The sequence below is a fragment of the Oculina patagonica genome, chromosome 11, assembly GCF_052425735.1.
Source record: "Oculina patagonica isolate OP01 chromosome 11, crgOcupat, whole genome shotgun sequence".
Taxonomy (NCBI): domain Eukaryota; kingdom Metazoa; phylum Cnidaria; class Anthozoa; order Scleractinia; family Oculinidae; genus Oculina; species Oculina patagonica.
The window spans coordinates 9,961,304-9,980,093 of NC_135768.1; the positions used below are offsets into that span (position 1 = coordinate 9,961,304).

Here is an 18,790-nt window from a genome sequence, read left to right on the forward strand (position 1 = left end):
AATCGCTTTGTTTAGCATATTTTTCCTCGGGTTTTTCTGTCTCGGAAATGAGGTCAAATGAATGAAGATTAACCAGAGAATTATACAAATAGTCGCCTTTCTACAGCTGAGTATTTTCAATTGCATTAAAACTTGTGTGCTAGATGGAAACTACGTGGGGAATTCTTTGTTCTGGAGTACATTGCAGATTATTTCTGCTAAGCTGACTTTTTAGCGAGTGGCAGATGGCGGGAAATTTGAGATCCTATTTTAGACTTTAGTCAGTTGATTAATTGACAGAAAATTAAATGTCAGGAGAAACTGCTAATAATAATGATGCAGGAAACAGTGGCGGGTAGCAGTACGTTAATTTCGAGTTCCCTTTGTAAACAATTATCCAAGCCGTCAAAAGAAAGAAGGTATCGGGAGTCGGGCTAGTTTAATTCCTGATTCGGAAATAGGTAAGAAATGAAAGATTACTTTAGAAATTCGACTGCATGTTATTTCTTCATAGAGTCATGGATCATTATTTTAAAGATATTAATTTTTACGGTTCTTTCTCAGGAGCCTCTTGCACTCGCATTACGAGAGTCATCAAGGAATCTTTGTCACCGTCGGTAAAAGGTTTATAGTTTTTCATTAATTTTATTCACGAGAGTTCTTTTATTAAGAAGTATAACCTCTTATCGAAAACAGTTAACAAGTAAGCTAATGCGCCTGAACAAATTTGCGTCGGGAGTTTGATAAACTCGTTGTTTCAGGCTTTATTGCAGCTTAACAAAACGGCTGTAAAAAAAAGTGAATACAGTTTTGCTAACTGAAAACGAAGTCACCTATAAAATGACCTTAAAGGAGCTCAGTCACGGACAACTCATTTTGAAAAAACTGGCAGGTTTTTTCAAGTTTGTCAGTCGTAATCCGTCTTAATCTTCGTCAGACGAAACCATCCATGGTTATTTTCGGGTTTTGATTACTCCTTTGTTGTTTTCCTACATTACACAACTATTATTCTGAGGTTTCCTTCAATTTGGACGTGATCGGAAAAACGATTTAAAATATCGTGACAAATCTGACCATGTCCCTTTAAAAAAATTATGCAACATACCCGTGAACTATATGCAAACTTCAAAATGAAGATTTTTCCTTCTGTATGTAAGGAATAAATATTAATGCCTGACGATGTCTTCCAATTAATTTTGACAAATGCATTATTTCTTTTAAAAGCGCACACTTTAACAAGTTCAAATCAACTTTTTTGGTCGTATCTTAAACGAAAAAGTGCAATGAGATTGAAGTTTTCGCTTAACAATAATTTTTTCGTTGGCTTTGTTAAAAAAGGAAAAACACATAAACGACCTCGTTTATAAATAATCGCCTTTCCACAGCTGAGCGTTTTCACTTGCATTAAAACTAATTTGAAAGATCAAAGTTGCGTAGGGAATTGTTCGTTTTGGACCACATTGCAGACTGATTCTTTCTGCTATGCTGACTTTTTAGGTGGGTGGCAGATTACAAGGATATTGAGATCCTTTCTGAACTTTATTAACTTGATTGATTGACTAAAAATTAAATGTCAAGAGAAACCTAATATGAATGACGCAGAAACAGTGGTGGGCGGCAGTACGGTAGTTTCGTGTTCCGCATTTAAACTTTTATTTCAGACAAAAAAGAAAGAAAGACTCAGGAATCGACCTCGTTTAATACCTGTTTTGGAAAAAGGTAGGAAATGATGGATTACTTAAGAAATTCGCGATAATTTAAGTTTTGTTATTACTTAATAGAGCGTTAGTGTTTAGAAGCAAACTTCATAAAGTTTGTTTTAATTTTTATCACACTATTTTTATCGTTTTCAGCAGGGGAGGATGACGATTTTTTTTACTCAAAATTTTGAATCTTGCCTATAGTTATAAGAAAATTCAAAAACATTAACAGTAGTAATGTACTACACTCTGAGGCAAAAAATTTTTTGCCTTAGAGATTTAGTACATAACTACTATCAGCACTGGATTCCAAAAACTGAAGCCAAATCTGAAACCAAAACTGAAGCCAAATCTGAAACCAAAACTGAAGCCAAATCTGAAAAACTAAATCTGAAAAACTAAATCTGAAGCCAAAGTGAAAAACCTAAACTTAAATCAAATCTCAGAATCAACCCTAGGTCAACCCAAGGTCAAAAAATGGAAACCAAACCTTGAAGCCAAATCTATAAACTAAACCTTGATTAAATGATAAAAATAATCTTTGATTATTTTTGACAATATTTAAAAAAAACTTCTTATACTCTTTTTTAAAAATCTTGCATCTTAGTGCGTTTAAAACAAACCTCGTTGACATAATGAAAATCAAAACCTAGGATAAACAGATGAGTTTGTCTTTAATATCCATAAGGATATGTTTCTATACAGCATAACACCCCTGATCCTAATACCTATGATCTATTGTCAGTATCCATGTCATGGATAATGCTATTGTTGATATGTTTTTGTGTTAAAAGATGTCTCCATTTACCTGCCAATCTGTAGTCATATCCATTACATATATCACATATCCATGATTTATACCGCATGTAACGAGTCTTGCTTCTCCTAATAGCATCCTGTCTATCTTTTTCACAAAAATATCTTTGAAATCTAACCATTTATACAAATACTTTATATATTTTTATTTTCTTATGTGATGTTTTATAGTGCGTTTAAATTTGTTGTAAATCCTTGAATGAAATCCAACTATTGAAATCATTACTATAACCCTTCCATTTGACTAAAGCTTGTTTCTTCTTATAATCCCTCCGAATGACTTTATCAATTCTGAATACATCCTGTTTTGCTTTTAATAATTCAGGTTCATAAAAGCTACCTTGTATTTCCTCATTTCTGAGGTCTTTCAATTTGTATGTAATGGGATTAGTATGTTGGATCTTAGTAATTACGAACATTTCTTCACTCCAATTCGGTGTATAACCCTTATCGAAAACAATTCGTTTATACTTAGATATTCGGACCTTGTCACCAACCTTAAATTTTGGTTTAGCTGATAATGGCTCCATATCACCGTATAGGTTAAAGTATACAGTTCCTTCATTCTTTTTCTTTGAAGCTTCTATGGGTGTCATTTTGATAGAGCTATGTTTTGTATTATTATATTCTTTTACTATTTTTGGAAGTATTTCAAGATACTGTGTATTACCTTGAATAGTAAACTGTTTGTACATTTTATTTTTCAAAGTTCTATTAAATCTCTCAATAACAACAGCTTTACCTTCATTAAAAGTGGAATACATGTTAATATCATTTTGCTTTAGCCATTCCTTGAATGTTTTGTTATAAAATTCAGATCCCTTATCGACCCAGAGATATTCAGGTTTACGCTTGTCATTAATGACAATATTGTTGAAAGCGTTAGTTATTGATGCACCTTTCTTATCTTTCAATTGTATAGCCCAAGCGAATTTACTGAATACGTCAATTATTGTCAATAGATATTTATAACCTTTATTCCATTTTGAAAGTTTATCCATAAAAACTAAATCAGCAGACCATATGTCGTCAATTCCATTTGATATTACTCTTCTAGTTTTAAATTTTCGTCTGATTGGTTTATGTAACTCATCGGCTAATTGTTGAGACCAATCATTTTTACTCAACGCCGTTTTCCGTTTTTTGGCTTTTTAACACCGAGCCCTATTTTAGCCTTGGTTGCAATTACATTACGAGCGATAGTATGACCCCATTGACGTTGAGAATAAGGGGTAGAGTCGAGCTCTTGGATCATTTTTTGGTCAGCTTTATGCTTGCAACTTAGTTGTTTAGATTTTGCTTTATTTCCACAAACGCTGTATGCAATATCATGCCTCATCGCTATTTCATCCGTTCTGCCTGTCGGTTTTTGAAATATTTGAAGTATTTCACCTGTATTTGGATCATATTTCACTTGTTTTTCGAGAGGATTATAAGGACCCAAAAAGGCATAGCCATGGGGTACCCAGCCGGCTTTTGGTTTTGGCAATTTCCCAATCAATTTATGTATATCAAGAGCGCCTCCTTTAATAAATTTGCTTTTTTTCTTCCTGCATATTTGACAAACTGATTTTTCCAGAAGCCGACCATTTTTAGCTTTTACCTTTTTAGAGTTTAATGATTTGGTTTGTTTTTTACACGATAGACAATACGATTGGCACATTATATATATTGATTAGATATTTAATCGCAATAATGATTTATCCATTTTCCATTTTTATACTCACTGAAATTGCATTTGGGATCGAGATTTTCATTTTTATATGCACTAGCAGGCTTCCAAAAATTAGATGTCTGAATCCCGCTTTTTTTATTAAATATACCTTTAGCAAAGTCACCGCGCCAATATTTTTTAAATAGATCTTTATCAGCTCCCGTAACTGACATGATACCCGATGCTAAGTCTTGAGCCTGTTGAAAAAATGGAATTTTATCACCAATCTTTTTGTTAATGGTTTGTCCAACTCCTCGTCCTTTTTTCTCACTCACAAAACGAGTTTTAGTAATACCACAAGAAACGCATTTCGATTTGAGTATTAAACGATTGTTTTTTGTTCTCATATATTTTTCAGAATTAGGAACTGAATTAGTTTTTATTTTTTCACGTACACAATACGATTTAGTCATTGTATATATATTACGTTACATATTTTTGAAATAATGTTGAATGAATTTTTCATTATTCATTGTGTCATATATGTCAAACACTTCTAATAAATTATAATACGAATTCCCCTTATTCATTTCGTTAAGAAAGTATAAAGAGAAGTATCCGCATGTGGTTGTATTTATATTCTGTATCTGATTGTTTTGATGTATCAATGTTAAATTCTTCTTTTTTGCGTGATCGACTATTTCTTGAAATGGAGGCATACCAAAACTATCAAAATAATTGATTACCTTATCTTTTACATAAGTTGCAACCCAATGGCTACCGCTCATATAAGATGGTTCAAGATTGTAAATAAATAATGCTTGTCTATGGTTATGTGGTACTCTTTCATCCCTTGACAAAACATCACTGATTGGGATGCTTAAATATCTGCACCATTTTATTAGATCAAAATTACTCATCGGTATATTCTTATGGAATGTTGGCTTTCTTACTTTCTTTTTGGTTTTAAGATCTTTTTTTTTGGAAGCACCAATCCGCCTTTAAGAAATTTATCATATTCAGCCCACGAACCAATAATTGGAGGACTCCTATAAGATAATGCATCTTTCTTATTTGGTAGTTTAATTTTGCCACCGTTTTTTGATCTTTGTTTCCTAATGATTTGTGGTGAATAATAAGGGTATTCTATTTGCATTCCTGTCCCTCCTTGAGGGGGAGTGACTTGAATTCCTTTTCCAATCACCTTTCGCATTTTACTTATTTGTGTTTTAGATAAACTCAATGTAATGCCTTTACCCTCACTTTTTACTTTATTATGCCGTGTTATTTGTCTTTTTGTAAGGTATAACTCAGTATTACCCTTCTTTTTGATCTGATGCTTATCAATCAATAAACTCACTTCACTTGAATTTTTGATTGCTCTGGCTAGCTTTTTCATTTGGCCTTCTGTTAAAGGAATATATGTTGAAATATATTTTGTGCTCATAGTCTTGCTCTATATATAATAGTGTTAGATTAAATATTACATAAAAATAAGTTCATTCCCAATTTTGTCAATTACAATTTTTTCTTCATAAAGAACTACAGCGTATATCATATAATCGTCAGTAGCTTGTACATTCAATCTGTAATGAAACAATAACTGTTTTGGATCATCAGTAACCGATTCCTTATGATTTCTTAAATCGAAATAGATAACAGGAAATAATTCAGAATAATTTTGTAAATTTAACTGAGTTCCTGTATTGTAGTCGTTGGTTCTGAATGCATATTCTTGAATGTCATTATATAATCTTGGTTTAAAATCACAATCATACTCTAGTTCTGGAGTAAAATATGAATTCCCAAGTTGCAATCGACAGGTAGATAGTGTACATGCATTATTACCCGCATTTATTTTAAAAGTATCAAAAATAAAGGGATTTTCTAATTCATTATTTGACTTGTTTCTTTGCAGATATACAAAAACATGTTTTGCATTTTTAATAGCTGGTGTAATTTGATATATCCCAGAAATAGCAGTTGTTGGTGATGAATGTTTAATAAATTCTCTTAAATATGTCCATTTTGTTGCTGTTAAAAAACTACTATTCACTAATTTTTGTCCTGCTGATGTAAAGTTCAAACGTGGTAACCATAACTGAAAATCTAGAACCACATATCGTATTTTACCTCCTGAAGTTATCATAATGTGATTTATAATACTGGAACTATCATTTATCGTTGACGTTAGCACAGGTGTTTCTAGAGCATTGGCATCGATAGCTGTACCATCAGCCTTTTTTTGAAGTTTGTATTTGACGATAAAGTATCCGTTATACCAATCGAACCAAGAAGAACGATCAGTCATATTGAATATATACCCTGTTTTTTCCTGATATAAGCCATTTGCCGGCTGAATAATGGGTGTTTGCAGATTGAATCTGAGATAATCAACTTTTTCAACATTTTCTATGCTTCTGAAACTCATTTATATTATTAGATTAGATAATTTACTTCAATTGTGCTAATCGTTTCAAAATAAGATCCCCAGCTTTTTCACTTCTATTTAACACGGTTTTTAAACTTTTCTTTTGTGCTTTGATTATTGGTGATTTATTGATATCTTTTATCATTTTTTTAGAATATTGTCCGATATTTGATAAATCATTAGTTATTAAACCTGATCCTTTATGGCGATATTGATATAAACCTTTTTTAGGGTTATAAAATTTTGACCATTCGTATACTCGATTCATTTTATATTATTAGTTTAGATTAATTCACCTCTTTGATAACGATATGAAACGCCGTATCGATTTCATTTAAATCAATGGGACGATTATACGAATCGGTTATATATAGTCTGATTGAATCAATACTATTTTTATTAATTGGTGAAAATTTTAGTCGTCTTGGTTGAAGAGTGAAAGGGAATGATCTACGAATGCCTTGTGCAATGATACTAAAACAAAATAATACATCTCTGGATTCATCTGTCAAGGATCTGTTAGTCAAATCGCAATGAATACATATCATATCAACGCTCCTTGTTAAATCAGGTATTTTGTCACTTATATTACTCCCTGAAGTTAAAATTTTCTTTTCAAAACCCAGAATCAAATTAAAGTCTGATACAGATAGATCTAATTCATAATTTGGCTTTATGGTTATTATTGTTCTAAATAATGATAAATCAAACGTAACTGAAAATGGATAATTATCACCATCTTTACCAGTTGTATTTTTTAAAAAAGTATCAATGTCTGTATATGAATACATTCCATTAGGAAATTCAATATTTTTAAAACTTGTATCACTACCAACGGTTTTTCGATATCTTATTTTAGTATTAGTGAATGAGGATGCGATATTGTACCAACTATATGTCATCGTTATAATCTCATCCAGTGCCATTTCATAATTTTTATTTTGATCCAAGAAAAGTGGCTGTTCAAGATAAATAGTGAAATCATGTGCTTTCTGATTATAATTATTGGCTTGTCTTTTCGCCCTGAATGAACTAAGTATCAAATGCTTCTCCATTATATATATTTAAATTAGATAAAATAGTTGTTATAAATTTTTTCATAAAGACGCTTTGTAATTCTTTTCACTCTTAACAGTTCATCTATTATTGTAATACCTTGGTTTTTTAATTCATAACTCGTATTTCCAGCGGATATGCTTCCACAAATTATATCCAATTTTTCAATAAGTTTTTCAGGGTCTCTGTAATAAATAGCCTTATAATTATGGGCTAGACCACTGCCTTCCCACTCATCTTCTTCTCTATCAGAATCAGGCGCTGTCTCCCTCCTAATACCCTCTATCTTATCAAATAATGCTTTTTCTATAGCTGGTTTTTTCTTATATTTAGTTTTACGGGGGGTCTTTTTTAATTTTTTTGATTTTTCCTGTAAATCCGAAGCTGAGAAAGGAACTTTGTTGTATTCCATTCTTTGCTTTTTTTGTCTAGTCAGTAACAGCTGATCTTCGATTCTATCAATTTTTTTTGTAAAATCTTCGGATAGTCCCGACAGCTCATCATATGACTTTCCTTCATATTTACCTGATTTGATAAAATTTTCACCACTTTTTGAGAGCTTCCCTAATAAAACGTTGACGCGACGCCTTTCTTCAGCTAGATATTTGCGTTCATTATCTAATTTCTTTTGATCAGCCTTTTTGAAAGAGCTAGGTGTCCATTCTTTTCTCTTTCGTTCTATTGAGGGTGGTAAATCAAAATCAGGCATTTCATCTTCATCTTCTGTTTGAGCTTCATCAATGGGTGGCGGTGGATCAAAATCGGGCATTTCATATTCATCTTCATCTTCTGTTTGAGTTTCATTAATTGGTGGCGGGGGTGGATAATTTGGCATTTCATCTTCATCCACATCTTCATCAATTGGAAATTCTGGAAGAGGGTCAAGCTCTTTTAACCCTTTATTATTCAACTTTTTAGTTGCTTCAATTTGTGTATCGAGACGAGATGTTACTGGTTTAAACATTTTTGTAAATTTGATTTGTCCTAATTCATCTGCCAATTTTGAAGACATTATTTGATTATTAATATTCTTGATTTGATTTTCAACTTCTTCTTTTTGATTAGCAATTTTTTGCCAAGCTAATAGACTCATTTATATATATTAGTGTAGATTATTATCAATCTTTCATCAGTCTTTCATCAGTCTTCCAGAAGTCTTTCATCGGTCTTTCATCAGTCTTTCATCAGTCTTTCATCAGTCTTCCAGAAGTCTTTCATATTATATAATTAAATAATATAAATGAAGATACCAAATTATGACAGAAAATCATCAAATAAGCCCGAGAGAAAGTTATGCGATTTTATAAGCGAAGATTATAGAATGCTCGTAGCGGGTAGTAGCAATTGCGGTAAATCAAACCTAATGATGTTCATGTTGAGAAAACCGCTTGTCTTTTATGATAAAATATTTATTTTTACCCATAATCAGCATCAAGATAAAATTCAAGATCTTATAAAGTTAATGCAGGAAATATCTGGTTTTGTAGGTTATGATGTGCTCGAAGTTGGTGGTGAAGATGATATAAAAAATACAAATGAGTATCAAGATGATAACAGAAAAGTTGTTATTTTTGACGATATGATGAATTCAAACAATAAAATTCAAGATAAAATAGCTAACCATTTTACTGATGGTCGACATCATAAGATTAGCCCTATATATCTGAGTCAAAGCTACTATGATGTTCCGCAAAAAATTCGGTTAAATTGCTCTCATATGATTCTATATCCACCCACGACAAAAAATAACCTCCAGATGATTGCTAGAGAAAATCTGATATCACCGAATTTGTTTGATAAACTCAAAAAATATGAGTTTTTATTTCTTGACAAACAAAAAAATACCGTAAAAAAGAATTTTGACGAATCTATATTATAATCTAATATATTAACATAGATGGGTTACATTAATGACGAAAATGATTTTATATCAACTAAATATTCTCAAAGTACAAAACCTGCAATTGGTTTTAAATTGACTAGCCATGGTAACTATTATATGGACAAAAAGAAAATATTCGGGTTAAAGACACAAGATGACGTTGCAGTGGATGCTGATTATGATTCATATGCAAAAGACTTGAGTAGTGCTATTAATAAGAGATATCTTAATCAATTTTGTTTAAAAAAAAATAGAGATGAAACTACTTTTGATTGTGTTGGACTTTCACTTCAGAACACTGAAGCTTACTATGATGGGTTGTATAACGACTTATCAATACCGAATGTTGAATACGTAAAATTGGAAGACAATAAAGTCAAAACTGAACTAAACAACAAACTCACTGATAAAGCCGATCTTAGTACCAATAACGAACAAACGTTTAACAGCATAATAAATGTCCCGAATTTCGATCAAGGCTATAGCAATATGTCTAACGTAATGAATAAAGAATATATTGACTCCAGAGACGCGCTTAAAGCAGACAAATCATACACTGATAATACATATTTAACCAAAAATACCGGAGCTATTTTATCTAACAGTATTCAGAGTAAGGCTTCGAAGGTATATGTAGACAGTACTTTTCTAACTAAATCCGTTGGTAATGGCTTAGCTCAGAGCATACAAAATAGGCTCAATATTCACGGTAGTAACATGATGCAGGCAAATCTCCATATGGGTGGGTATAATATAACCCATCTAAAAACCCCAACCAATGATACAGACGCTGTAAACAAAAAATACATGCTTGATCATGTTGGTGAAAGTCATGTTCAATCAGCTAATGGTGAAAATAAATTCAAATATATAATGGATGATCCCAATGCACAAGTGAGTGAAGAAGATGATGTCGAATTGGTGAATGTTGTAACCTTTCAAAATTCACCACATAAGGTAAATAAAAAGGTTGTTGACATGAAATTATTGCTTGACAGTTCTAAAGGCTATTACAGTTCAAGAATTGGACTAAATCTGTATTTATTGACCAATGATCAATATACTGCTGTTCTTGAGATTATGTGGGTTAGTGATGATATTGACCCTGACAGTTTGGAAATATATGGCACATCATCCATAGAAACTATTCATAACGTTAGCAGAAAAACGTTCAAAACACAAAAATATGTCAGATTGATATGCCAATTCACAAAAAGTCAAAGCATCGGAAACAATTACTTGTATCTCGATTTAGTCATGAAAAATAAAACAGGAAGCTCTTATGCCCCTAAACTACAGACATATTTTACTGTTTATGGAATATCTGGTCATCAATCCAATGTCGAACCAAGTATTTATGATCAAATATATTATATAGCTAATGACCAAATTAATTTCAACACAGCGATCAATATGGATAATAAAGCTATTTATGGTATTGAAGAGGGAAATAGTGATAGCCAAGCCGTCAATTATAAACAACTGAATAGCTTCAATGATAATCTTAAGGCCTATCTTGAAACAAAAATATTATCACTCCAACCCAAAAGTTATTATAATGAAGTGTTTGAATACTTTTTTGATTTATTAGATCCATCAAATTTCATCATGGCAGATAGCAACGGCGCTGTTGTTTCTGGCTTAGGTAGTAATCTCGTTTTTCAAACTACTAAATTGTTAACAGAATTTGAACCAAAAAAGGGCTTTATGAGTGGTTTCGAAATTAATTTAAATGAAAATATAACTGGATCCGATGACTGGACTATATATATGGCATTAAAATATGACTATAAGACCGGTGATAATAAAAGAATTAAAATAAACTTCAATAATGGGAGTAGTTTTCATTACCCATGGTTCAAAATAGAGTCTAATCAGTTATCAATCGATTATGATTTAGATGTATCTTATGAGGAAATTAGATCTGCTTATATAGGTAAATATTTGAATCTCTGGTATACTAAAATAGGGAGTCAATTTCGGATCGGTATTTGTAACAATGGTATTAGTCTCGATAAAATTTTCTCGGGGTATACGCTGAACGCATCTAGCCTCCAAATTTCTTCAGGTTACTATATACAAAGAATCGGTTTTAGTAAAAATACATACCCGATAAATGGGCCCATATTTCATAAAATCCAATTTTTAGATAAAACAAAGGGTGTATTCTTCGAATAAATTATCTAACTCCAACGATTTTATCTAATTAAATTATATGAAAACAGTGAAATTGGTTAGCAATATTATTGATTCTATTGAGAGATTAATTCAAAACATAAGGAAGCTGTATTACACAATAAAGAACAAGCGCAATGCTAAAATGACAAAATGATAAAACAAAAAAATCATATATAACTAATATATATGACTGAACATCGAAAATGCATATTTACATGGAACCATATATCAAGCGAACTTACTGAAGACCAAATTATAGAATTGAAAGCTTATTATCAAACATATCATCGAAAATGTTGGGCTTACAAGCAGGCTGTTAAACGTTTCAAAAAATGGAAATTACTGGGTAACTCTTTGTCTATTCTCTTTGCATCCGGCTCCCTTGCATCAAGTATTGCTACAGGAGGTGTTAGTTTGGTTGCAATTAGTACAATAGCGCTTTTAATACAAGGCTGGATGCATCACCAAAATCTCGATTTAAAAATTCAAAATAGTACATATGCATATCAGAGCTACCAGCATTTACTCAACTCAATTAAAAACACGATGAGATGCGGTGATTACAATCCGTCTAGCGTCATAATTTCAATGAAGAACATTGACGATTATGTGACGGATACCGGTCCGATAATCGACAAGTACCTACGAAAATATGATAAGAAATTTATTGGATGATCCCATTTATTTCGCCAAAATTTAAAGACAAAATCTCATTCCAATACAATTGATAAAAGGCTAACGTTTTCTTGTTTGTGCTAATTTTGATAAATTCACAAGGTAGATTCATCATCAAAAAAAGCTGTTTAATTATGAATTTGGTTGATATGAGTCTTTTTCTACCTTTGTTTACAACAGGAATAGCGGATTCGATAATATCAAACACTTTATAAATCCGATTCCTTTGATCACGAGTCAATTGTACCCTATTTCCATAGCATATACTATTTAGCATATTTTCAATATGGTACTTCCGATGATATACCGATTTTCGCCGTATTCTATACATATTCTCATAAAAATCAATGTACTCACTGACATAATCATAACTATGAACCAAACCGCAATTTAGACAGACATCCATACCATTTATATTTTCTATATCCTGCTTACTACAGCATGGCTCAGCATCCTTGTTACCTTCTATCAATAGTTGATCGCATAAAGGGCATATAGGTTCTTTTAAAATTTTTAATTCATCGTGGATTTCAGAATTACAAACCATTATATATATATAACACACATAACTTCACGGCACAGCTGTTTTTGGCAGTAAATTTTAGAGTAAACTTTTTGAGTAAACTTTACTCAAAAAGTTTATAAATAAAAAACTTTTTACTTGTTGAAATATGATTGGTCAATAGAAATCACGTCATTAAAAACATTGTGGAACCATCTTTTACTCATTAATCATTTATAACTTATGGCTAAAACCGTAAACTGAATAATTATGTATTTAATGTTGATCCTTACGAGGCCTTCCACGTTTTTTCTGGTTTTTAGATATACACTCTAAACGTACATGATTTTTGTCTTCATTTGATATTTCAGATAGCATTTTAATAATACAAATATTTGTTTTAAGGATGCTCTGAATACAATACATTTTATTAATGAAGGCTATATCATTCGAGCTTTGATCAGATTCTAAAAGGTGTTTGATATTTAATGTTATATCAGTCATTCTATATATATATTAAAGAAAATAATTATCTGTTTAAACGCACAATATATTTATAGTAAAAGATATAAAGAAATATCATTTATAGTATAATAAGAGAAAATGGGAAGAAATTTAAAGTATGATAACGACGCTGATAGAATAAACGCTATCAAAAATTCAAAGACTAAGTATATGTTAAATAAACGATGGAAATGCGATATATGTAATTACGATAGTTCATTAGCAGCTAAATGGACACATTTGAAGTCAAAAAAACATATCAAAAATGCTGTTATCAAAGCAATAGAAGATGATGATAGATTTGAAATAATTGATAATAACAATACACAATAAAACACTTTCATGCACTTTAACAATGACTAAATATATAAATATATCTAGTTATTCAAAAACATGAAATTAAAAAAATAAAAAAAAAATAATTTTACTATAAGACACTTAAAGAAATAATAATTTCATATAGTATAAAAAATGGAAAAAAAAAATTTTAAAAACCCGCTAAAAACTCAAGATGAGATCACATCTAAAAACGCTATTAAAAATAATATCTCTAATTATAATATGGAACAAAATACCATTGATCATAACAATAAACAATTTTTTATAAATAGTGTTGATAACACTCTTGGTGCTACTTCGGATGGAGATATACTCAATATTCCAAAAATGAAAGTAGTTAAACCGGCTATTGATAAAGATGGATATCCTTATATATATATCGCAGAAAAAGACTATGACAACCCTTATAATCTCAAGAAAAAGATATTAGTGAAAGACTTTATATTTAGAACATTTTATAACGAAATTCCTGATGATAAAGTCGTTGTAAATGAAAATAGTGACAAAAATAATAACAGTATTGGTAATTTAGTGTTGATTGATAGCATGACAAAGGCTGAACACAAACTCGTAACCAAACCAAAACCCCAAAACAAACCAATAGTTGAACCAATAAAGAAACCAACAAACAAACCCAAACCCAAACCAAAAACTAAAACAATAAGCTTTATCAAACAATTATCCAATGATTACCTAGCTGATGCTAAAAAAATGGGTTTTTCATGGATGAATTTGGTGAAAAAGAGTACTAGACAAGCAGTGATTAACAAAGTACATAAATATCGAAACGATAAGACTTTGGATAAGGCTATACGGGACAAAAACGATAGTATAATACGTGATGCACAACTCAGTCAAATGGAAGATTCAATTAGAAAAACTCATAATAAAAATATTGAAGATCAAATCAAACGAAAGCACAAAAAATTAATACAGATTAAGCAGTCAAAAAATAAGCTCTCAAATGAATTTAATTTCGATGACAGCATTTTTGATACAACATCCAATGACCAGCCTCTATTCAAAATAACCGAAATCGGAAATACAGCAAATAAAAAATTCAATGCTTATACCAACGAATTTAAAATAAATGTCCGAAAAAATGTTATAAACAATAAAAATGATGTTTTCAGTGTCTTTGAAAAAATGGTTGAAATGACAATAAAGAAAAGGCAGTTAAAAGGAAATGATAGATTCAGATTGATAATTTCAAATGATGAATTAGATCACCCTATCTCAACAAAATTGTTAAAAGTTTCTGATTTCAAGTTAAATCAACTTTCAGATGTAATCAATACGTTGGAGTATAAAGAAATAGATTTAGAAAATTGCAAAATAATTATTCAATCTGTTAAAATACCGGCAGGAAAAGGACGGTTATATTTATCAAAACAAACAGTGAATAGAAAGCAATGCATTATCACAATAAAAAATAATGACACAATATGTTTAGCAAGGGCCATTGTAACAGCTTATGCTAATCTACATCCTGAAAATTACACCACAACTCAGTTGAAAGATGGGTTCAATAAAAGCCGAAAACTACAAGAAATTCAAGCAAAAGAACTTCATAATAATGCAAATGTTGAAATTAACGAGTATGGCAATACTTTAGAAGATGTAAATAGCTTTGCATCACATTTAGATATTGAGATTAACATTATCGATTCTGAGCAGTTCAATGAAATCATATATACATCCAATAATGGTAAAACGGATAAAATTTATTTATACAAAACACGGAATCATTTTGATGTCATAAAATCAATGACAGCCTTTTTAGATGTAGCATATTACTGCCATTCTTGCAAAAAAGCTTACACGAAACGTGATAAACACAAATGCCCCCAAAAATGTCTATCTTGTTTCAAATATTTTCCAGATGGAAATAAATGTAATGGTAAAGACGTTACATGTAATCAATGCAATCGTGTTTTTCATGGTAATACTTGCTTCAAAAACCATACTAGTAACCGATCGAAAAAAGATAGTGATGATTCAGTATGTAGCAGTGTAGCTAAATGTTTAAAATGCAATCAAATCATACTAAAACCATATATTAAAATACATAAATGCGGTTTCAAAATGTGTAATAATTGTAATAAATATTGTGAAAGCAAACATGAATGTTTCATGAAAAAGATAAAAGTTATGGGTGGAAATTGCATCAAAAATAGCAAAAAACCATGCCGATTAAATAAAAACATTCTCAAAAAAGATTATTGCCAGTCATGTAAAACGTATAATGAAAAATATTTATTTTTTGATTTCGAATGTACCCAAAACACTGGAATACACGAAGTCAATTTAGCTATCTGTCATGATTTCGATGGTAATGAATTAATCTTCAATGATATTAATAGTTTTTGTAATAAAATCGTCAATGAAAAATATAAAGGATATACACTTTTGGCTCATAATAGCAAAGGGTATGACAGTCATTTTATACTAAAATGGTGTATAGATAATGGTTTCAAACCTTATTGTATTTACAATGGTGCAAAAATTATGATGATGGAAATTTCACAATTAAGAATCAAAATAATCGACAGCTTAAATTTCATTCAACAATCGTTATCATCGTTTCCTAAAACGTTTGGTTTAAACGAGTTGAAAAAAGGATATTTTCCACATTATTTCAACAAAGTTTGTAATCAAAAGTATATAGGAGAGATGCCTTCCAAAAAACATTATGGCTATAATCAAATGAAAACAGAAGATAGACAGAAATTTTTACAATGGTATGACGATCGTGTTAATGAAAATTATGTTTTCGATTTCAAAAAAGAGATAGTTGAATACTGTCGTTCGGATGTTGATATATTGAGGCGATGCATGCTAAAATTTAGACAAGATTTTATAAATGAAGAAAATATTGATCCACTAAAATACATCACAATAGCTGGTGTTTGTATGGCTATTTATAGAGGTAATTATATGCCTAAAAATACCATAGCTGTAGTTGATAACGTTGTTCAAACAGAAAACCATAGTGCAGTCAGTATTGCATGGCTTGATTACATTGCTGAGAAAAATAAAATTAAAATTCAACATGCCTTGGAAGGTGGTGAAAAAGTTATCAAATGCAACAATAACAAATTAAAAGTAGATGGTTTTTGTGCATCTACAAATACTATTTATGAATTTCAAGGCTGTTTCTGGCACGGCTGCCAAGATTGTTACAAACCTGATGTTATCAACACTAAGAACCAATGTGATATGGGGACTTTGTATAATAAAACACAAGCTAAAAATAACAAAATAACATCTGCTGGTTACAATCTTATTGAAATGTGGGAATGTAAATTAAAAAATGATAAATGTTTCCAAAAATATTATAAAAATGATTGGAATAGAGAAGTCGTCGCTCCATTAAATCCAAGAGATTCATTCTTCGGAGGTAGAACTAATAGCACAAAGCTACTTTATAAATTCAAAGATGATGAATACGGAAAATACGTAGATTTTTGCTCCTTATATCCCACTGTTCAGTTCTATAAAAAATACCCCATTGGACACCCTATAAAAATTATATCACCAGAAAAATACGATAAAAAATGGTATGGACTAATAAAATGTAAAATTTTACCACCAAAAGGGTTATATCATCCTGTTTTACCAGTGAAAATCCAATGCGAAAAAGCTGAAAAGCTAATGTTCCCTCTGTGTATATCATGTGCAAAAACAAAGCAACAAGAAAGATGCCAACATAGTGAAAATGAACGAGCATTTATTGGTACATGGACAACAGATGAACTAAATAAGGCCATTAAAAAAGGCTATAAAATTACAAAAATATATGAAGTTTGGCATTTTGAAAACTCATCCGACGAACTATTCAAGGGATATATAAAAAAATTTATGAAACTCAAACTTGAATCAACGAAATATAATTTTAAAAATAACAATGACGAGATGAATTTCAGAAATAAAGTCAAAAAGAATTTAGATATTGATTTAGGTGAATTAAATGAAAATTCAGGCTTACGAGCCATTGCAAAGATGTGTTTAAACAGTCTTTGGGGAAAATTTGGGCAACGAAATAACATGAATCAATGTAAATACGTAACTGACATAAATGAATTTTATCAAGTACTTCTCGACGACACAATAGATAATTTAAACATGAATTTCATAAATGAAGAAATGGTTCAAATGAGCTACACTTACAAAAATCAGTTTGTTGATAACAGCTATAATACGAATATATACATTGCATGCTTTACAACTAGCTCAGCTCGACTAATGTTATATGAAAAACTAGACTATTTAGATAAACAGGTATTATATTTTGATACAGATAGTATTGTGTATATCGAATCCCAGAATGGTAAGACAATAGAAACAGGCGATATGCTAGGCGATTTAACAGATGAGTTAGACGGTGATGTTATAAAAGGTACCTTCGTAAGCGGTGGGCCTAAAAACTACAGTTTCATATATGGCGATAATAAACAGAAATGTGTTATTAAAGGTTTTTCCCTTAATCATGAAAATTCACAAATACTAAATCACACAAATATGATTAAGATGGTTAAGGGCGATTTTAAAGAACTCACATTATTAAATGAAAATAAGATAACCAGACAGAATAAACAAATTGTTAACAAATATGAGGAAAAGGTATACAGCTTTGGATATGACAAGCGCGCAATAAAACACATATCGGATAGCTGTATAGAAACATATCCTTATGGATATTAAAGACAAACTCATCTGTTTATCCTAGGTTATAATCTTAGGTTTTGATTTTCATTATGTCAACGAGGTTTGTTTTAAACGCACTATAAAAGAGATATAAAAAATAATGTATAATAAATATTATAATGACATCAAATTACATCAAAGAAAAATTCGTTGAGATGATGAATATCATAGAAAAACATTGCATTAAAGACAATACACTTTTCTTACAATTAAGTGAAAAGGAACAATCAAATAGATTAGTTAACATTTGTACTGATCTCGGTATTATATCAAATATGATCCTACATAAAAACATGTTCAAAAATCTGATAAAAATACAAAAATATTATATTGAAAATGTAATATAAGACGTTCATTTTAAACGCAC

The 18,790-nt window shown here is 30.6% G+C and overlaps 1 protein-coding gene across 2 annotated transcripts in view; it reads left to right on the forward strand.

The window, feature by feature from the left end:
* The first annotated feature begins 574 nt into the window (after nucleotides 1–574).
* Nucleotides 575–18,790, forward strand: part of LOC144630233 (uncharacterized) — a 28,135-nt gene continuing 9,919 nt past the window's right edge. Inside the window, exon 1 of one of the 2 annotated variants that reach the window (XM_078488564.1) lies at nucleotides 575–603. Coding sequence is in view for 1 of the 2 variants with exons in the window: in XM_078488563.1 (XP_078344689.1) it covers nucleotides 1,569–1,698 (130 nt within the window). In the remaining variant the exon portion in view is untranslated. Of the gene's footprint in view, nucleotides 604–1,275; nucleotides 1,699–18,790 lie in introns of those variants that run through there. The other variant, XM_078488563.1, reaches the window with a different exon arrangement.